Source organism: Vitis riparia, chromosome 17 (genome assembly GCF_004353265.1).
Source record: "Vitis riparia cultivar Riparia Gloire de Montpellier isolate 1030 chromosome 17, EGFV_Vit.rip_1.0, whole genome shotgun sequence".
Taxonomy (NCBI): Eukaryota; Viridiplantae; Streptophyta; class Magnoliopsida; order Vitales; family Vitaceae; genus Vitis; species Vitis riparia.
The window spans coordinates 8,740,866-8,763,697 of NC_048447.1; the positions used below are offsets into that span (position 1 = coordinate 8,740,866).

General features: G+C 33.2%; 2 protein-coding genes across 4 annotated transcripts; one reads left to right on the forward strand and one right to left on the reverse strand.

Annotated features, from left to right (window-relative positions):
- The first annotated feature begins 4,752 nt into the window (after positions 1-4,752).
- LOC117904897 (pentatricopeptide repeat-containing protein At3g48250, chloroplastic) lies at positions 4,753-7,250 on the forward strand. The gene has a single exon (XM_034817707.1). The coding sequence runs from the start codon at positions 4,807-4,809 to the stop codon at positions 6,700-6,702; it is 1,896 nt and encodes a 631-aa protein (XP_034673598.1). The 5' UTR covers positions 4,753-4,806; the 3' UTR covers positions 6,703-7,250.
- Positions 7,251-7,547: 297 nt separating this feature from the next.
- On the reverse strand, positions 7,548-14,856 carry LOC117904898 (pachytene checkpoint protein 2 homolog). Of its 3 annotated transcripts, XM_034817709.1 has the most exons (15): positions 14,648-14,856; positions 14,505-14,568; positions 14,105-14,211; positions 13,951-14,018; positions 13,545-13,648; positions 13,369-13,473; positions 11,077-11,166; positions 10,879-10,954; positions 10,547-10,616; positions 10,383-10,453; positions 10,100-10,190; positions 8,293-8,420; positions 8,024-8,149; positions 7,764-7,922; positions 7,548-7,655 (listed from the first exon to the last, which is right to left on the reverse strand). In XM_034817709.1, the coding sequence occupies exons 1-14, from the start codon at positions 14,766-14,768 to the stop codon at positions 7,776-7,778; spliced, it is 1,368 nt and encodes a 455-aa protein (XP_034673600.1). In that variant the 5' UTR covers positions 14,769-14,856; the 3' UTR covers positions 7,548-7,655; positions 7,764-7,775. The 3 variants fall into 3 exon arrangements, with proteins under 3 accessions (XP_034673600.1, XP_034673599.1, XP_034673601.1); XM_034817708.1 differs by having other exon boundaries at positions 7,585-7,922; XM_034817710.1 differs by lacking the exon at positions 14,648-14,856 and having other exon boundaries at positions 7,585-7,922; positions 13,545-13,643.
- Between the last annotated feature and the right edge of the window lie 7,976 nt (positions 14,857-22,832).

Here is a 22,832-nt window from a genome sequence, read left to right on the forward strand (position 1 = left end):
TCCACACAAATTTTTTTTTCTGAACACAACATTTTACATGAACATACTTGTGTGAAGACACCTCAACAAAATGATATAGCTAAATGAAAACATCGACACATCCTCAATATGGCTCAATGTCTCCATTTTCAAGCTCATCTACCTTTAGAATTTTGCAGTGACTATGTGCTCACTTCTACTTATCTCATTCATCGGATCCCCTTCTCTTCAATTCAAAGCCAAACTCCTTTTGAACATTTTTTTAACCAAACCCCTCGATGCGATCACTTGCGAGTTTTTGGTTGTCTCTGTTATGCTCAAACAATCACTTCTCATAAAGATACATTCCAGCCATATGATAATCCATGCATTTTTTTGGGCTACCCTCCCAATCATCGTGGTTATCGTCTTTATAATCTTAAACACACAAAAATCATCATTTCTCGTAATATGACTTTTGTTAAGCATATTATTCTTTTCCAATCACATACACCACCTACTCATCATTCACTCGTTTTACCTCTCCCTATTTTAGATACAACCTCGTCATCTTACCCTCATATTACATTCGAACTTGACCTACCACATTCCCCATCACCACCACCACCACCTCCACCTCCCTTCCGCCTTCGTCGTACCATAAACGGACTCTCTCACTTACACGATTACCTCTGTCCTACCTTACCCTCATCCATTGCGCTCTCTACTCATTCTAACACATCTTCCGATATGGCTCATCTTTTATCTTATTTTATTTCCTATTCTAAATTTCCACCTACTCATTACGTTTTTTTTATCCATGTTATCACAATCAATTGACCCATCTAGTTATTCTCAAGATGTTAAGCATTCACATTGGTGTGATGCTATGCAGACTGAAATCTAGGCCCTTGAGGCTAATCACACATGGCCTCTTACTTTTCTTCCTTATAGAAAGAAACCTATTGGTTGCAAATGGGTGTTCAAAACCAAACTTCGTGTAGATGGTTCGATCGAATGTCATAAAGTTCGGTTAGTTGCCAAGAGATACACTCAAGTTGAATGCCTTGACTACCATGACACTTTTTCCCCCATTACTAAGCTTGTTACAATTCGTTGTGTTCTTGCCATTGTTTCAACTCATCACTAGCACCTTCATCAACTAGATGTCAACAATGTCTTCCTCCTTTGTGACTTGGATGAAGAAGTCTACATGACCTTACCACTTGGATATGGTCAAAATGGAGAGTCTCGTGTGTGTCACTTACTTAAGTCTATTATATGGGCTTAAGCAAGCCTCACGCAACTAGTACTCTAAATTATCATGTGCTCCTTTTGGCAGGTTACTCTCAATTTGATGCTGATCATTCTCTATTTACACAAACTCAAGGTTCCTTCTTCACTGTAGTTTTGGTATATGTTAATGATCTTTTAATTGCAAGAAATGATCTTATTGTTATCACTGACCTTAGACTTTTCTAGTTGATTGGTTCAAGCTTAAAGATTTGGGGGCCCTCAAATATTTTCTTGGTCTTGAGGTGGCATGTTTTTTTTTTGGGGATCTTTCTCTCTCAACGCAAATATGCTTTAAACATCCTAGTACGTTGGGATCTCGCCCAACTTCTTTTCCCATGGAACAATACCTAAAGCTTACTCTGGAAAATGGGGTCTTACTCTCTGATCCTAGCCCTTAACAAAGATTGATGGGTCGTTTCATTTATTTGACCATCACTCGCTTGGACATATATTTTTTTTTTGTTAACATATTGATCCAGTTCATGCAAGCTCCACGAGAACCGTATTATCAGGTTGTCTTACATGTGCTTTGCTATCTGAATAGCTCACCAGGCCATGGACTATTTTTTTCATCCACTTGTGACTTCAGCTTTCTGCATACTTTGACTCTGATTAGGCCAGTTGTCTTACCACTCACTACTTTACTACGAGTTTCTTCATCACACTTAGGACCAGCCCTTTTTCTTGGAGAACAAAGAAACAAACAGTTGTTTCTCGCTCTTCCACAGAGGCCGAATATCATGCTATGGCCTCCACTACATGTGAACTTGTTTGGCTCAAGACTTTGCTCTCCAATCTCATGGTATTACTCCCAAGCGCATCATCCTTTATTGTGATAATCAAGTTGCACTCCACATTACACTCAATCCAATCTTCCATGAGCGTACTAAACATATAAAGATTGATTGTCATTATGTACATGAAAAAAAAACCGTTCCGACCTTCTTATGTCGATCCATATCTCCATACAGCATCAGATCGCTAACATTGTCACCAAAGCCCTTGGGAAAGACTTATTTCATTATTTTGTTTGCAAGTTGGGCATTACGGACCTTCTTGATCCAACTTGAGGGGGAGTATTAGAGGTAATCTTAGGTGTCAACCAAGATTACCTCTCTCTTAGGTGTAGAACGTGAATCTCTTCTTGTAATTAGCATTTACCTTACTTATCCTATCCATTTAGCTTGTTTAGCTTAACTAATTGTGTATATATACAATTGTAATGTTTCTTACCAAGATAATAAGAACAATATACTCATTCACTAAATCTAACAATTTACATGGACAATACAATGTTACCCTACACCATTTTACATATTCCTAAATAGATTTCCAAGTTCCACTCTTCTTTTTGTTCCTTTATGTTTCCCATCCTTCGCATTTTCTTTATCTCTCTCAACCTCTCAAATCTCCAATGGCAAAATGAAGGACTCTTTAGTGCATTAAAGTTCAAATTTCTTCAAGTTACTTGACAAATGACAAAAGTTGAATGGAATAAAATATAGAGCTATAAGGTTCAAAAATAAGGAAATACATAGTATGGGATTTAGAGTATCCTCTGCTTCTTTGACTTGCAATGCCTTATCAAGGGCAAAAGCTTTCAAAATTCAAAGCTAAATTCAATAGCTAGCATTTTGCAACCTGGATGGTGTCATAAAGAGCATTGGTAAGGTTAAAGGAGATACGAAAGGTGATTCAAGGAATAACATGGAGGCCTAATAAGAATAGATTACTAAATATTATTCTAGTTTGTTGTTTATTTTATAATATCATGATTGATTTTGGAAGATGAGGTTCAAGATGAGATGTCTTTGTCTCACCGTGACTTGGGTTATTGGTAACAAATATTTGAATTAGTTGACAACAATGCTTTAATTATCATACATAAGCTCTCTTTTTCTCTACTTGTCTAGAAGATTGGCTCCTAGACTTTTTGTTTGTTTCCAAAGTTGAATTGGATAATTTGATTGGGCCCAATCCAAGCCACCTAAATCTAAGGCTTGAAGCCCAACTCTATGGGCCTTGGGTTCAATTTCGAGTCCGAGCTTCAAACCTAAATGTCAATTTGACTTCTATTTTTAAAGTTAAATTTCATTTAAATAATACTTTAATTACCCCAATAGAATACTTTTCAAATTTAACTTGTATCATTTTTCAACTATGATTTTGTGTAACTTCAATTACTAATTTTAATTTGAAAGAATCAATCTCCTTCAAATTTTATACTGAACTTTATTGAAATTATTAAAGTGGGTCCACATGTGTTGATTAATTGTACATTATTAGCTATCTTTTTCAATTAACATCAGATAAGTTTTTATTTATTTATTGGACTTGAGCATCTCATTAAGTGTGAGCTTTAAATTTTATTTTTTATGATGGGCCAAAAATAAAATAAAATAATATAAATAGGTTGAAGTCTCAGTATAAACATATTAGAGATTCTACTCATATTCCATCGTTGAGTAAAATGGTTGTTCTTTCTAGAAAAGAAAGGTTTAGATGTGGAAGACTAAAACCACATTCTACTACATCACAATGGATGTAGGTATGCTTCCAATTTATTTTTCTTGATGATATAACATGATCTTAATTTTGGGATGAAACACATGATCTTGATTTTGGGTTATTACTTGATCTTGTTGTAATTGGACTATTAATATGAGATCTTGTATAGGTTATAACATGAGATGGAATGTTTAGGTATTCCTATAAGTAGTTTAGGTAACCCCTACAATCTTTTGATATGATTTCGAGTACTAATAGAAGAAAAGAGGATATTAAAAAAAAAAAAAAAACAATGATCTTACCACTCTTACTAAGATAATGAATAATATTTTTTAGAGGTAAGAAAAAACAAACTCTAAAATAGTGAATTTTGTAGAATATTAGTTAATAAATCTTAAAATTAAATAAAAATTTATAAAATTTATAAAAGAAAATAAGAAGTTTTTAAGATATATATCAAGACAAGAATATTTTTGTATTGTATTGATTATGAAAATTTAAGTTAACAACACTATACAACAATGTTAATAATTTGAAATGCCCCATTAATTGAATTAAAAATAGAAATTACAAGTACAAACTTTTTAGCTACAAACCTTTATTACTTTTATCTTTACAATACATCTCAACTAATAATATTAAATTATATACATATAATAAATTAAATTATAATAATAATATTGTTGGGTTGCATCATTAAAAATATAAAAGAAATTATGATAACGGTCATGTCGTCATTTTGAAAACCTTATTTGTGGGTTGGGTGGGCCGACACTGCTTTGGGCTTTTGCGTTGGACCTTTGACTCTAGGTTAAAAAAAATTATCAGCTCTAGCCCAACCCATAAAAAAATTTTGACCTGACTTGGAGTTCGGACATTTTGTCAAGTCTTTTGGGGCATATTTAAGAGGTTTGGGCCATTGTCAACCCATGTAGCAATACCCGAGTTGGGTCAAGAAACTACCTTTACAGCTCAAGCCTTAAATCCTCCAAAAACCCCGTGCCCTAGGGTTGGTTTCTGCAACAGCAGAGTTTCTAAGCAGCCATGAATCGAGCCAAGGCAATTCTGTTCTCCATCAGATTCGCCAACTCATTTCGCTCGACTCAGTTTCGAAGAGCAAGCTCACTGTGCTATCAGGTGACTCAGTCCTCTCGTTTCTCTCCATCTTTCTCAAATCAATCTTATACTTCTGCTTTTCCTTACACCCTTTACGGAAAACTGTTCTTTTCATCAAAGCCAAACTCGATTGTAGAGCTTGTTTTGGAAAACGATTGGTCAGACGAGTTAGAGAGCGAGTTAGAAAAATCCAGTTCAGTGTTGACACACGAAACTGTTATCTACGTCCTTAAGAAACTCGACAAAGACCCACAAAGGACTTGGAATTTCTTTAATTGGGTCACCGAGAAAAATGGGTTTAGACCCAGTTCTGCTGTGTATAGCTTAATTCTTAGAAGTTTGGTTCACGGGGAGTCTACGAAGCAGTTTTGGGTGACAATTAGGAAAATGAAAGAGCAAGGGTTTTGTATCGATAAAGAGACATATTTAACGATATTAGGGGTTTTTAAGAAGGGAAAGATGGCTAGTGAAGAAGTGGCTTTGACCCACTTCTATAATAGGATGGTTCAAGAGAATGCAATGGATGAGGTTGTGAAGAAGGTGGTTGAACTGGTTACAATGTCCGTCTGGAGCAGTGAGGTTGAGAAAAAACTGGGGGAGTTGAAGAATTCTTTTTCAGATAATTTTGTGTTGCATGTGTTGAGGGAACTAAGAGGATACCCTTTAAAGGCTTTAAGGTTTTTCCAGTGGGTTGGTGAATGTCCGGGTTATGAACACAGTAGCATTACTTACAATGTGATTGCAAGGGTTCTAGGCCGGGATGATTCGATTGGGGAGTTTTGGAGCATGGTTGAGGAAATGAAGAGTAAGGGTCATGAGATGGATATTGATACTTACATAAAGATATCGAGACAGTTTCAGAAGAACAAGATGCTTGAGGATGCAGTGAAGCTTTATGAGATTATGATGGATGGGCCATATAAGCCCTCAGTTCAGGATTGCACCATGCTTTTACGGAGCATCTCATTGAGTAGTAATCCGGATTTAGCTTTGGTTTTTAGAGTCACAGAGAAATATGAGGCTGTGGGTAATTCCCTTTGTAAGGCTGTCTATGATGGGATTCATAGGTCCTTGACAAGTGTGGGAAGGTTTGATGAAGCAGGTAAGATTATGGAGTCCATGAGAAGTGCTGGCTGTGAACCCGACAACATCACATACAGCCAACTGGTTTATGGACTTTGTAAAGCAAGGAAGCTAGAAGAAGCATGTAAGTTGCTGGATGAAATGGAGGCATGTGGATGTGTTCCTGATATCAAGACTTGGACTATTTTGATTCAAGGGCACTGTGCAGCCAAGGAGGTTGATAAGGCATTAATTTGTTTTGCAAAGATGATGGAAAAAAACTGTGATGCTGATGCTGATCTCTTGGAGGTTTTAATAAATGGTTTTCTTAGCCAGAAAAGGATAGATGGTGCTTACAAATTGCTCGTGGAAATGGTGAATACGGCTCATTTAGTACCCTGGCAAGCTACGTATAAACTCATGATCAATAAGCTTTTAGGGGTAAGGAAACTAGAAGAAGCAATAAACCTTCTTCATCTAATGAAGAAACAAAACTACCCACCTTTCCCAGAACCTTTTATTGAATATATTTCAAAGTTTGGAACAGTGGAGGATGCTGGGGAATTCTTGAACGCATTGAGTGCAAAGAAATATCCATCCCAATCAGCTTATGTTCATGTTTTTGAATCGTTTTTTCAGCAAGGCAGAGAGTCTGAAGCCAAGGATCTGCTCTATAAGTGCCCTCATCATATTCGTAAGCATCCAGACATTTGCAAACTTTTTGGGTCTGCAAAGAGTGAGTATGCTACTGAAAAGAGGTAGTATGTTGGTGATTTGGGCAGTTTTGTAGCGTGAGCTGTAAAGCAAAAGCTTTAGTGCGGTTGTTATAATTCTCAGACAATATCTATATGGAGGGTATTTGCTTTGTTCCTCTTTGTTTCTACTTATTAACTGACACAAACAAAGAGTTGTATGGCCAATCATCAACACACACAATACAAATCTGTTCATTAAATGACCCCTAAATGTGGAGGATAGTGAACAGTTTATTAGAGCCATTTACTTCAGTCTTCAACAACTGGACTTACTCATCATACATGATGTGTCCTTGTATTGATGTAAAATCCTGCAACGTGATTTGGTTATGGAAGGTGCTAACTGGTTTTTTCCTGGAAGAGCCACAGCACAATGAGAAAATTTTCTCATGTTGGAGTGAAATTGGGGACAAATAGCTCGTTATGCAGAATGCACAGAACTCAAACCAAATTTTCTCATGTTGGGGTGAAATTGGGGACAAACAACTCATTATGCAGAGTGCTCAGTACACTTACAAACTTATCTAAAGATAGGCAGTTCTTGTAGGGTGTTAACCCTGAGCAGTTGCATGAATTATTCTTCTCTCAACAGGCTGTGGTTTCAATTTTTATGCATTGGCAGCTCCAGGGCACATGCCATCCAAAGATTTGATCCATAGACAGTTGTCAATTGTGGTGCTTACTTTTATCAATGTGATCATAATATAGAACCCGCCAAGCATCTTGATACTTAAACCAATTTTCCAAGGCAGTGGTAAACTGCCTGTGAATAAGGATTCACATCCAGTGAAGTCTTGCCGATCATAACCAGCCGTGGGGTCAAACAGTGACCTTCTTATTCCACCATCAGGATTCGCTAAGTTGATGAACCAATTGAACTTTAATGCAATCAAACAAAGTCCAACCCATGACACCAATCATACAACACAGTTACTTGCTCCCACGCACGATGCAATTGTTCTGGAATCAATAATATTATCAGGAGAAAAGATAAGAAAGCTTGCTAGGGTCATTAATGTTATCACTAGAAAAGTTGCAGAAGATTTTCAGTGCATAAACATTATGTACATTGAGGATTGATCATGATTCTGACAGTAACCCGGCACACTCCCTTTTAGCTGTATCTGTCATTGTACACAAGAACTTGCTAGGGTCACAACTGTATGGATTGGCAAGAGCAGCATGGGCTAAGAAGGGAAGCTTTCTTAATGATCTTCCACTCAGACCCTGGAGAGGAGAGACAAGAAAGCAATCCATTCATTCATCTCTTCAACCATGTAGAAGAATTTAATAATTCAACTAGAAAAAGAAGAATCCTAGTTGCTGACCTCACATGCCTCTGCAGCTTCCAGCAATTGTTTACATAGATGTGAATTTCCAGGCTCCTCTATCTGTGCCACATTCAACTTCTCTTTCAGACCAGTGTAACTCAGAAGCGAAAGGCGATCACATTCCTATTATTTTGCAGGTTGTTAGTCATAACATTAAATTTGCCAATCCATACCCAAGTTGGGCATTCAAGGGAGGGAGGAAAAGAAAAAGCTTCTCAGCAATTCTTTCCAGTAAACAAGAGGTGAGGAATGTCACTGTCACACACCTGAGAATTAGTCAATATTCCTGCTCGTACGAGTTCCTGCAGGCAGGATCTCAGTATTTCATATCTTGCATGAATTGTTGGAGGTCCCACATATGCTTTGATGTCAGCTCGATCAACAAAAGCGATATCTGCAATGCAACAAATTCTTTATCCATGCAATCTGAAAAGATAGCATATAAAATTTATCCCTTGATGGGAAACATTATGTATTAGAGAGGAGAAGGCTACAAAAAATGGAGGATGAGCAAATAAAATAAACTAGGAAACATTAACGCAGTGGGAGGTGGTATTTCCATCCCAGCAAAATCAACCCGATGCAAATCCCCTTCTTAGATGTTAAAACATCAGCCTCCAAGTTAATTGCCAAACTCCAAGAGGAGTTTCAAAATGATGCCTTAAAGATACAAATAATTCAAAAGATATCTACTAGTCAATCAATTAAAATTTTAGCAGCAGCTTTTACTATGACCTTGGTAAAATATAAACTTTTTGCCTTACTCTATAAGCTTTCCTTGATCAAGAGGCTAAGAGAAAATGAGTTCCTTTTCTTTATGATATCTTGGAAAATCACCAATGCCCAAATGACTAAACCTCCGCAATCCATGCTTTGAATGACGTTTGGAGGGGCAGATGACACTTCTAATCTCCAAGAATAAGATGCACCAGAACACAGAAAAATGTATGTGCCAAAAAGGGATTCTCCTGTACATTTTTCTCCCCCAGTGAACCAAATGGTAGGGTGCTACTCAAATTCACTGATCATAAGTGCCCTCCTAAACCACTGACAAACCAAACTCCGTAAGGAGTTAACCATGAAATGTCGGGCCAATAAATTCCTCCTAGCTTAGAACATGTTGCAACATTGGAAGAAAAAATCAAGAGATTCACCTGCTTTTTTTCAGAATATTATGAAATGAAGCTAAATGTTTTCTGTGTTATTATTGACCTTGGAGCACATCACCAACAGTATCTATTCAAGAGCAACTGTCAAAAACTGGGGTTTTAAATTCTAGGAGGCACTTGGGAGGATTGTCTTTAGCAAAGAAGAAGAAATGATGATGAGACAAAGGGACCAAACGAAAGATCTGCAAGAGAACCTGTCCCATAAATTCTAGAATCAGGAAACTATGGAAAGATTTAAAATTTTCTTTTATGGCAATGGAGAGAAACATTTGTAAGGAACAAAAGGAAACCTGATCGTAACTCATTCAATTTAGATTTCATTAAAAGAAGTTCCAAGAGGGAGCATTTAGTGAATAAACAAAAAATGAGCAGCAAGTGTGAATGCAGGTATAGAGATAACGAAGGGGTTCTCTACACGAGATCCTTCTGGAATTTGAATCTGGAACCCAACTCAGCATTTTATGTTGTAAAGAGAGAAGCGAGAGAGCCATACAAATAACCTCCCATGGGGGTACCACTCGACCCCTCTTGGTCAAGTTAGATGACATGTAGTTTGAAGCACACTCGTTACTTCAAAATGAGTTGAATAAACTTCATAGAATCTAATTGAATTAAGATTTCCAAACAATAATTCAATGTAACTGCCAAAGCTTTTTGAAGTGAGATTAGAATTCCAACAGCAATTCCCACAGCTTTTGTAGCCCATGAGGGATGGCATAGGTGAGCTAGTTATGGGTGTCATTGCTTGAATTCAAAATGACCAATTAGCATCCCAAGTTAAAGTATTGTAATGAAGAAATTAATTTTTAAAAGATTAAAGAAAAGGGGGAAAAACAGATTTTAAAGTATGGAATAAAATGAAATGGTTAAAATCTAGAATATCTAGGATTCATGAGAAGCCTACCTATAGCTGCAGTAATATTGGAAGTTGTCAGAATTATCACATTTGGTGAAGATTTTAGTTTGTCCAATTGAGTCAGTAGAGCATTCACAACCTGAAAAGCCACATTCATGTTCCAATATGCATTAAAAGATGAGTCATATACTTTTTTATTTGATTTGTTTATTTAGTATATTTACATAGACTAATATCAACATCTAGTCTTGAGCTATATAGTTTTTTCTTTGATTTGTTTAACTTGGCAGACTAATGTCAACATCTAGTCTTGAGCATAAATGCATGATACCCGAATAGAATCTGAAGGCTCGGAGCCAGATAAAGCAGCCTTTCTAGCAGCAGCTAGGCTTTCAACTTCATCTGCAGCATTACCACAAGCAGATAAACATAAGCTTTGAAGAACAGGAAAGAGCATTAAATTGGGAAAGTAAAGTATATAATAACAAATCTCACCAATCAAAACAAATACCAGATTGGTTTCTTCCTCAACCATTTCTTGAATTTTTTGGAATAATTTTGCAACCTAAAATCAAGAATATAGTTTAGTGAACGCATCATATAACACATCATAGTGAAAAACCACAAGACAGATTAACTAAACTACAAGCACTTGTCATCAGCCTATACTGATTCATCTTTCCATTATCATGTACAAATTCATTGCAGAATAAAAATATAGAAGATGTGCACATGTTCAACAAGAAACTGAAATATTAAAAAGGAAAAAATGTAAAGTATGGCAAGCATGCTACAGTAACAACAAACCACAATATTGTATTGCATACCAACTTTCCACTTTCAGAAAACCATTTACTAAACAAAGAATGCGCATTAACTTCCACCAGTTGGCACTGTGGGTATCTGATTTTGGAAAAAATGCATAAACCAGATTCACATTAGTCGGCTATTCTTCTGCAACAATTATAGAGTTGTAGTCCATTAAAAAAGAACAAAAAAATTCATCAAAATATATATCACAAAACCTGGTGTTAAAACGTATTGATAATTTTTGAGCCAATGCTTTACATAAAGATGTCTTCCCCGTGCCTGGAGGACCATGTAAAAGAATGATGCTGCAAAACAAGAAGGATTGCAGAGAATAAATTAAAGCCCTTGAATGGATGTAGTTGAATAAAGTAAACTATCATTGCTTCCCTTGTTCATACAGAGACTAGAGGTAGAAGATGGAGGAAATAGAAAGAACACACCCCCAACCCTACAGATGCAGATATGATGAGAACTCTCGTTGTTGCAAGTTGCAATTAGTTTAGAAAAGTCTAGATGATTCAACAGAAAACTTTGCATGAACAGAGGTCTGACATGTAGAACTATTTTTCATAATATGATGACTAAGAATGAGATGTATCAAAAATTAGTGAACTTGTGGCATGACTGAGAATATCATCATCACCATTCAAACTGGATCCCAACTGTAATGAGGTGGATGCATCCATATTATTTCAATAATCCACCAAATCAGCATTTCTCATTATGAATATACAAGCAGTTAACAGAACAGTAGGTTGACTGCAGATGGGATACTGGTAGATTACCTATCTAAATGATGTGCCAGTGTACTTACATATGTATGTACCACTAGATTTGTTTTAATTTCATATAAAAATCACTTTAAAAAGACTATAAGAGTTGCAGTAGAAAGAGAAGCACTTCAGTTGCTCAATATCCCTACTGATGGCATTTTCTGACAAGACTATCCTATTAGTTTGAATTCAAGATATGGGAACTTCATTAAGAGAAAAACTATTAGCGACTATTGACCAGTGTTAGCAATAACTGGTTCTTCAAGCATAATTCCTAACCCACGTGTAGGAAGTCTGGTACAATCTGAAAGGTTTTCAAGTCAATCTTAGTGGTTTCTCTTGTGCATGCAAACAGCATATGTATTACCTTCTACACTCATATCCAACCCCAGGTAAGGGACAATAAAAAAATGAGTAAATTTACCATGAAATATTAAGCATTTTTCAGATATTTTCGTTCCTACTGCCTTTGAGATCTATTCCTTCCTAACACATGTAATATATAACCCAGAATCACAAAAACCAATTATCCTTGTTTTGACCCTTTTCCTGATTTGCACATCTTGTTTCATATACCAAAAGGACACCCCACCAAACTGAAGAATGCAAAAATGATAGCAGAAGTTTGTAGACTCAATTAACGTTGACCAAAGTATAAAACTAGCAGCCCTTTAAATCACAAAACTTCTGATAAAAAATTCCCAATACAAAGTATAAACTCCATGTTATCACTAAAATTGGTACTGGTAACTCTTGGCTGGAAAGTAGCAACTTTAGTTCAACATGAGCACCTCCAAGAGTCTAACTTAATATTTCATACCAACAGTAGTTCCTGTGCCTTCTAAGTCTTCACCACATCCCATGGTAACAAAAATTATAAAAAAATAAAAATAAAAAACCTAGAGCTAGAAGAGTTAAACAATTTTTTTATGTTTGAAGAACTGCAGGGATTTCTTACCCTGAAACCTATTCTTGATTAGTGGTGTTGTGGTCTATATGCTACAAGTGAATAATGTGGAAATCTAATCACATTAGTTCCAGTTACATATTCCATTTGCATTAAAATCATGTGGAAATGACCTTTTTTCTCCATCTTTAAGCATAGACCTAACATTTTCAAACCTGTCACCAACAGAAAATGGATTCCCATGAAGAAATGAAGAATTACAAATGAATACATAAAAGTAATTTAATCAGTCTCCATCTGCTTTAAGTAGGCGAGCTAGAATCCTTATGCCGGCCCTTCAAAGTCACAAGAATGCCATTTCACCTCAGAAGTCAACCCCGCAAAACAAGAGTTGCTAACTCCTAGGATAAGAACTACGTCCCTTGTTATTGGGTTGGGGAGCAGGGTCAATACCATTTATGGAAGCCATACCTAAATTGGGCTACTATCGGTAAGATCTTGCTCTTTTACAACTCAAAATTTACTTTGGGACTTAGAGGGGGCACCTAGAGACTAGAGTGACATATCTTATTCACCTTCCAAAACAACATGTTCAATTTACAGAGCATGATATGTAGGAATGCATGAGAAGTTTAAAAGTAAGAAATTCTGAATATTAGACAAAGAGCATGGTAAGTTTTCAGAGCACTAAAAAAATACCCGGTTGAGACCTCTAATTAAACTCAATGAGAACTATGTGGCAGCAAATTTAAGCCCATATATAGTCTACCAGACTCAAATACTAGATTGAAGACAGAAGACTCATTATTCACCAAAAGGTTCCTTACCGGTTCCATGATACAAGGAAAGGATTGACACCTTTCTCAGTAAAGAGCAAAGCGCTTGCCGCATACCGCAACAACCTTTGCTTGAGACCCGGCTCATAGATTAAGCTGCACAAGAAAACATCATGTTTCCACATCTACAAATGCCAAAATGAAGAGAACAAAATTATCAAACAAACCTTTCCCACAAGCCATCAAATTCCTTAGCAGGAAGAATCCATTCATTGAAGATAGAAAGCTGACCATCCCCACTTGATTCTTCGCATGGTCCCTCCTCACTAAGCTGACAAACCAACACTTATCATTTGCAGTTTGAAGGAAGAAGCAAAAGTAAGTAAAGCTGAAACTATTAAGTAACATCAATTTATAAAATGCAAATATTGATCAGCATCTCATGCACACACTTTAGACTAATTTTACCACTTAATAATACAAGATGCACAAAATAACAATACAACAATAGCCACATATCATTATAAAGAAGTGAAATGCAAATAACTGAGATACACATATTTGGATGGCAATGGTAATACTGAGAGAAAAAGTCAATTACACATATGGCATACTGCTAGTAATGAAAATCACCTGAAAGACATGGATGACAGGTTTGACTTGCCAGAACAGAAGGACATCATGTTTCTCCACCCATTCATCTACAAAACAAACAATTTTAAGTATCAAATTATCAATACCAGACGAAAATTAAAAACTCATTAATGTGTAGATAAGAGAAACATACCTGTTTCGCAAATACAGATTCTTTGTACATTTTCCACAAGGAATGGATCATCAAGAGACACTGGAACTGAACCATCAGTATAGCTCAAACTCCTATTTTCAAGCATTCTGAACATTCAACCAAAACTCATTACTTTTAACCCCTATTTTCTAAAGAAATAAACTTGCGCCTAAAAACTGAAAATATGTTCCACAACATCTACACCTTTACATTTATGCATACCCGAATTGATCAACAATGAAATAACAGCATAAATGTAGCTCAGCGTTATCAAAATAACCATCAAAACCAAATACAAATCACTAAAACCCTCCAATCCACAAAAACCACAAACAAGTTGTCAAAACTTCAAACCTTTACAAACAAAGAAAACAACATCATTGCAAATTTAATGGTGTACCTCTCAACAGCTGACCGGACATCATCACTCCTGGCTGTGCTAGAGGCTTTCAAGCAAACTTCAACTGCAATAACAAGTTCCAAATCCTCCGTTCTGAAACTATATATGAAAATATATGTATATGGAAAGGGGCGCCTACATACCCGAAACAAGAACTTTTTCTTGGGTGAGAATGGGAGAAGGAACGGACTCTGAAACTCCGTTCTGATCTGACGAGTCGCCGACAGTGGCATTTTGCAGAGAGATCTCCATCGGCTCGCTCATTTTCTCGAGAAAATTGGTACTATACCGTGGAATGCATTACAGAGGATGGCGATCGGATGGGCCAAACCCTAGGACAAAAAAGGCCGCCTTTTGAAAATGAGCGGGAAACCGAACAAGGGTTTTGTATGTTTGTATCCCGTGCTTTGAACTACTGTGCGCTTATCGGACCTCCAATAATCAGAAGACATGTATGTGGCTTCTATTTTTTTAAAGTTAAATCAAGTCCACTTAATTGAAAATTTCTAAATATTAATAAATATTTGGTGAAATTTAATATTTATTAGTTAATGAAATTTATTTTAATTTAAATTATTCACTTAAAATTTATTGTATTAAAATTATTTGATAAAATTAATTTAAATTTTATTTAAAATCATTAAATTCACATATTTACTTTCTTTAATTTTAATTAATATTTAGAAAAATTACATTTGCATCTATCAAAATTCTCTTTGCATCCATCCTACTTACTCGTCCACTTAAAAATTTAAAACTTATTAATACATCAACCCTACAAATTCGAAAATACCTAAAATATTTTTCTCATTCTTCTCTTCCAAACCCATCTTTTTTTTTTTTTCTCTAAATATATTTCTTCTCAACCACAAACCCTAAGAAAAAATAATCTTCTCTAAAGCTCATTTGATAACAATAGAGTATTTAAAGCATATCTGTCACGCCCCAAGACCCACTCCAAGGGCGTGACGGTCATTTCACACCTCAAACCCGAAGGCTTAAAGTATAATCTGACCCAAACAATCATATTGTAGCTGGATGTTACCAATTACCAAATACCTGTTCAGAGTAGCAGAACAAAATCTAAAATCCTCAAATTCAATTTCCAAATATCAAATGATTCAAATGAACATAACTAACAGTTAAAACAAAATCCAACATAAAATCCTAAGTCAAATTCTAATGATGACTATTTCTCAGCCTAGCCATCACTCCTCACCCGAACTAAGAGTACCTGAAAAATTTTCAACAATTGGGAATGAGCTCACAGCCCAATAAGGAATATTAATGCAATTCATGGATCAAATATTTTCATTTCAAATAGGAGATATCATTTTTTTTTTCATCAAATATCAGAGTTTCAACAATACTAATATATTCAAAATTCAACCAACCATTTTCATATCAAATTCAAACACTTTCACATAAGATTCAATCAAATCCATTCAATTTTCATTACTCTGGTTATCAAATATCAAATGCCCAATTAGGTGGGACTTTTCAAATGGGTGGCTAGCCTCAAATTGTTCCTGGTGGAAGGAACCAAACACTACTAGTACTAGTAACCTCTAACCAAACCCCTAGAGGCTGGGGTCCCAATCAATTACATTCCCACCATGAAATGTAAAGGTCAACTATTATATCCCGTTGACAGGGCCGAATAGTCAACTATTATATCCCGTTGACAATGGTCAAATAAACCAGAGTGATGTTTTTGTTCAAGTATTCAAATTTACACAACATAATATCTCCATATTTTGTGTCATAAATAAACAAAATATTTCAACATAATATTTAGTGCAAAACAGTTTGATCCATGCATGGTAACAAAATATCATTTTCTTTTCCACAATTCAAAATAACATATAAAATAATTTAATTTTATTAATATTGCATTAACTTCCCTTACCTCAAAATGTGCAAAGACCTTGAAGGAAAAAAAATACCCTGAAAAGTCTACTCCTCACCTAACACAATAAAAAGACCACTATTACTATTTACCTCAAAATATAAATATGATAATCCTAAAATTTTCTAAATGTTAAGATTAATATTTCTGATTAACAAAGTAATAATTCAATTACTCTATTCCTTATTTAATTAAAATTAATAAATTCTCAATTTGTTTCTAATAACACATTACTAATTTAATTAAATTACAATTTTATTTCATTATAAAATTCTATATATATAATATATATATATATATTTTGCCAAATCTCTCATTCTATTTATTACGAAAAGACCATTATTACTATTATCTTATTTATTAATCTAAAACTAAATATTATTATTACTCTTTTTTTTTTTTTTTTTTACTCATCTCGGGTACACACCAAAAAGCAAGTTGTGTTTTTTTTTTTTTTTTTTGCCTAATGATGATTCATTATATATATATATATATATATATAAAAGCCTCCATAGCACTGTCGCGCCCCACCTGTGTTTTGTTTTTCCATTGTATATATATATATATATATATATATATATATATATATATAAGGGCTTCCTAGCACACGCACCTTTTGTTTTTTTTTTTTTTTCTTTTGTTTGTTTTTTTTTTTTCCTTCTTTCCTTCCGGTGTTGTGGACACGCGTTCTCTTTTTTTTTTTTTTTTTAATTAACCCTAACCTAAAATCAAAACTTTCCAAGGAATTTTTTTTTTTTTTTCATCTAATAAAATTTAAGATCTCCTAAATTCCAACAATAAAATCAAAATCTTAAATTTTTATTATTTTGATAATAAAACGAATTTAAAAAAATAATCTAACCCTAATCTAGATTTGGGGTTTTCCAAAAAAAAAAATATCTAATGTGTTTGAAATTAATCAATGAATCTAAAATATTAAACTAGGGGTTAGATTCTTACCTATAGAGATCTGTTCTTCAACCTTGAAATCTGACTCCAACCTACGTTCTCTGGAATTCTGCGAACATGAACTCTATTCAGAAAAGAATGGAAAGAATAAAATTTCTAATTTATACCTAGGGTATTTATTCGTAAAATTACCCTTTTACCCCTCTTCCTTTTTATTAAAATAATTAATTAACTAAATTAATTATTATTAGTAATTTCCTAAATTACCCTTAAAAGAAAATGTTTGGGCGTTACAATATTCATTACCAATTGTCATTTTTTATACATTTGTTTAAATCCATATAACATATTATATGGCTTTTTTTTTTAGGTCTTATTCTTTATGTAATTTTTGACAAAAAAAAAAAAAAAAAAAAAACTTGTTATAAAAATAGTTTTAAAAAATAATTAGAAAGGGTTTAGAAATGATTTAGAAGTGAAGAATCATGAAAAAAAATATGCAATATAAATGAGGAAAAAAAAAAACTCATTCCATGATACCTGAACTTAAAAGGTTGGACATTGTGGAGATAATAAGGAAATGTAGGACATATAAGGCCAAACAACATTGAATTGTTTGGCAAAGAGGATGTCCAAAGGTATAGTTTTAGATGCATATAAGAGTGTTCAAATATATAGTTTTAAATATTTTAAATATGTATAGAAGTATAGTGTTAGACAGTTATAAACGTGTAACCCTACAATACCAAACACCATTTATGACACCTCTTTTCTTTTAACTCCAAAAATGGGAAAAGAAATGCAAAATGTCATAAATGACATATCTCTACACTTGGACATGTTGGGATTAAGCCCCTAAAAGCAAAACATAATGTAACAAAATTAGACTTAACTATCCATTTGCTATCACTTTGGTATATTGACATTAATTTGAGCATTCAATCGATGTCTTTTTACACTATACATGATTTAGGTGCATTAAGAGTTACATATAAGATACAAGTCATGGGTTTCTTATAAGTAGATAACTTGTCCACAGTTGGTTCATGAATTTGGGCAATTCAAAAGATATTGTAGTGCACTACCTCCTAATTGGAGGAATGATTTGTCTTAACCATTGGGATGGGTTTCCCATAGTGAGTGCATTAGTATATGTGATGCACATTGGACATGACCTACGGTGAATCATGATGTAAGACTATCAATTCTCATGATTTACCAAACTACTATACTATATGGACTCTCAATCTTGAGAGAATATTAAGTTTGTGTCAAAATCAATAAGAAACTTCGACCTATGGGTGAGACCTTAAAGTGATCATATATTCATATGGATTAGGTCACTGTTGATGGAGACTGGTAGCAATATGTATTCTCAATATAGGCATCATGATATCTCATGAGATTAAGACAGCATGTCCTTTTGAGTGATCCAAATGACATGTGATTATGAAATTTATGGACACAATAATTCATTTAATAGAATTAAACATATGCTCCTTGGAGTTAAAGTGTGTCAGTTGATTACATAATAAGTGAGATTTATAACTCGAGAATTTGAAAGGTAATCTTGATAGGTGATAACATTACTTTGTTAGATACAAATATCAGTTCATGGAGAATCTGCATGTAGTAGATAGTAGGTCACAGATCCGAGCACTTGATATCTCGTTGTAATATACATAGGATACTGAAGTGTAATTAACTTTTTATAGTGGGATGTTAAGTCAATTTTAGAATTTGATTATGAGGGAGCAAGTACTCCTATGGGTCTTAGTGGTCCCTACTTTGAGCTCATATGCCTTGATGGCACAATTTATAAAGGTTGGATGAGTTTTTAGTTAAGTCGTTTTGGTAATTACGCAAAATTGGACAGGGATAAGTGAGTGGTATGTCTGAACTGAGCTATGGTTAATTAGTCAATTAGTAACCTTTTTGAACTAGATTAAGTGACCAAAGCTCATGGTAGGTTTAAGTCACATAAGCCCAATATGAAACCTATAAATACCCCTTTAGGGGTTAGAATTTCTAGGTCTCGCCATCTTTCTTTTAGAGAGAAAACCCTAGCCTCCACATTTGAGATCTCTGTCATCTCAGTGCCTAGATACAATGAAGAGTCATCAAACATAAGATCTTAGGTGTATGAGAAATGCACTGAAATCACACAAGTCGTGTGCACGTGAATTGCATGCAATGTGCATAGCCATGTTCACGAGACACGCACATGGGTAGCAGCATCAAGAGAGATTCTCCAATTTTCTAGGCATGTTCTTCACCACAAGGAATTGATCCGGGAACATCCAGATCCATGTATGAACATTTTTTCTCTAGATCTTTATTTTATAATAGTTTTTGAAGCCATTATTTTTTGTTATGTTATATCTAGAGAGCTCTAAGGATAGATGCATGATTATCTTCTAACTCCAAAAACGGGAAAAGAAATGCAAAATATCATAAATGACATATCTCCACACTTTACCACCATTGGAGATGATTACCTAATAGATATATCTATTGTGAGAAATATAACATTCATAATAAATTTTGTTAGAGTTATAAAAAGAATATAAGACAAATGAAGGAATAAAAAGAGGGTAGTTTAGGAATTTTATCAAAGGGCATTTTTATCCTTAAAAAAATATGTTAAAATGGTAGATGCAAAAAGAGTTTTGATAAATGCAAATTTAATTTCCCTAATATATATCCTCATTGATTTTAACTTATATTTATTTTTATTAATTTTATGCAATAAATTTATTCATAAAACATCTATATTTAAAGTATTGTAAATACATAATATAACCATAAAATATTTATTACAAAAAATGAGTCATGTAGATGGAATTATAATTTTAAAATATATTGTCCCTAGTGGGGAAAATAAGGTAAAAGGATTTGAGATTAAGAATTAGAGGGTATTTGGTAAATCAACTTATGAATTAATTTGATTAAATAACTTAATTTAAATCATTAAGTAGATTAAGGATGTTTGATAAAATAACTTAGAATACGTTTGGGAGTGATTCTAGAAAGCGTTTCTAATATTTTTAGCACTTGAAGGATAAAAATTTTCAAGTATTATAAATATTAAAAACGCTTATTAGAATCACTACCAAACAGACTCTTAATATCACAACTTAAAATAAAAAATAACTTTTAAGTATTAAGTCAAAATAGTTAACTTATTCTTAATCTCAAATCTCTTTCGTCTTATTTGTCCATGTTTAGTGAAAGTATATTTTTCCACCATGGCCATACATTCACAACTTATCTTTTATAATAAATATTTTTTTGTAGTTATTTTATGTATTTATAATAATCCAAATATGAATGTTTAACAAATAAATTTATTATCTTCTAGTTGTTTTTTTTTTTTTTTACCGGTTTTGTTAGGGCTATTTTAAGAAATAATTATACAAACATGTAAAATGAATAAAAATAAAACACTAGTTATAAAAATTATTTTTAAAACATATTTAAAAATATTAAAAACAAGATAAAAACATTTTAAGTTTTCAAACTGACTTTAATTCTATAAAAATCAAAGAACAATTTTCAAAAACTATTTCAAAAAATTATTTTAGAGAATTGTTTTCAAAAATAGTTATCAAATGTGCCCTTATTCTCCCAAAGGTCTTTCATGAGTCAATTCCTTAAATTTGAATAATCAAATGTTGTGAATGGATTATTTAATTTGTCATTGTGCCCCATGGGGTTATTATGTCTCTAATGTAATAGTAAAATATTAGTATTATGATTATATTTTATGTTACTAATGGATTTTATTAATAAAAGGAAAGATAAATTAGTTAAATGTCTTCAAATTTAGAAATAAGAAAATATTTTTTATTAAAAAAATGATAATAAATTCAAGAAATAAGTTTTATTCCTAAGTTAAATCATTTAACATTTTTTCTAATGTTTTTCTTATATAAAATCTATTTAATTAAATAACATTATAAAAGAAATTCACTAAGTTTAGGAAACAAGTTTTATTTTTTTATTCATTTATCTAACATGTCTATTTACCTATACAATGATTAATATGATAGTTTTTTATTAAGATGTGTGAAGCCAAATTATTATTCCAATAGTAAGGATATTTTAAGTTAGGGCACTTTGGGATTTTACATATGTGATTTGGTTACTGCTTATTAGATCAAGATAAAAAAAAACGCAAAGATAAAAACTTGGAGGGTGAGACATTTTGGGATTTTCTTGTACTCTTTTTTCATCATAATGAAAATCTACAGTGGTTATAAGTGGATGTAGCTCTCACATTAAGAGTGAATTATTATAAATCTCGTGTGTTTTTTGTACTTGATTTTTTGCATTGGTTTATTATCCCCTTTCAGAAAATAGGATTAAGGTGTTTTAATCCTAACATTTTTTTGTATAAGTGCATTATAATAAAATTATATATTTCATTATGTTTCCTTCACTGCTAATAAGTACTTCAAAGGAATCGAGGGCTAACATTATGTTTGATTCTAGGAAGGTATTAAGAAAAATTATTTTCTCTTGTTTGATCTTGTTGGTGTTTTAAGACAAGATAAGGAAAGAAGACACAATAGAAAATAGAAAAAATATATCAGTGAAAGTCACTTTTTTATTTCCTCCATCCAGCATACATTTATAGAATTGGGAAATAGAGAAAAAAAATCTCAAATTCAAAACAGATAGTACATGATCCACAATTTATGAAAGTGGACTCACATCTCCTAAAGAATAGGAACTAACAATGACTCAGTTTTATTCAAACTTTGAAAAATTAAAACATAACGTGGCAGTCCAAAAAGCAAACTTCTAATAGATCTTATTAAAGAAAATATAAAAGAAAATCAAATATGAATAAAACTAGTTAAAATTTTATGTATTTTGAAATTATTTAGTCTATGTATAAAAATGTTAAAATAAGTGAAATGAACTTAAAATAATATATAAAAATGATTTGTTGATTTTAAATTTATTTTTGATTTTTTTTCTTAACTTTTTCTGTCTTTATATTTATTATCTTTATTTTCTTTTTCTTACATTTTGAGTCAAATTTCCTAGGATTCAAACATAGTCTAATAGTTTTGTAAATATTTTAAAGGAATTCCCGAGCCATTACATTTCTATTCCAATTCTCTTTTCTTTTTTTTTTCATTTCTTTTCCTAAAAAATTTATTATAGATGTCTTATATGCATAGCATAGGATTGTTATTAAAGGTTCATTTCACGGTGTTTTTAGAAAATATTTCTAGTAATATATATATTTGAAGAAAAATGAGATGTTGCATTTTCATAGGCTAATCCAAAATGGGTGTAAATTATTTTTTCAAGAAGCCCCCATGGAATTTAATGGGAGCTTAGAAGTATGATATTGACTTGTCATAAGGTAAGGCAAAGAGGGCTGTAAACAGCAAAGAAAGCAGTCTCTATCACTCTTCAGTCCCAACCACACAATGAACAATTCAAAAGCTTTATTTTCCACAACAAAGAGATATGATGTCAACTACTTTATCTCT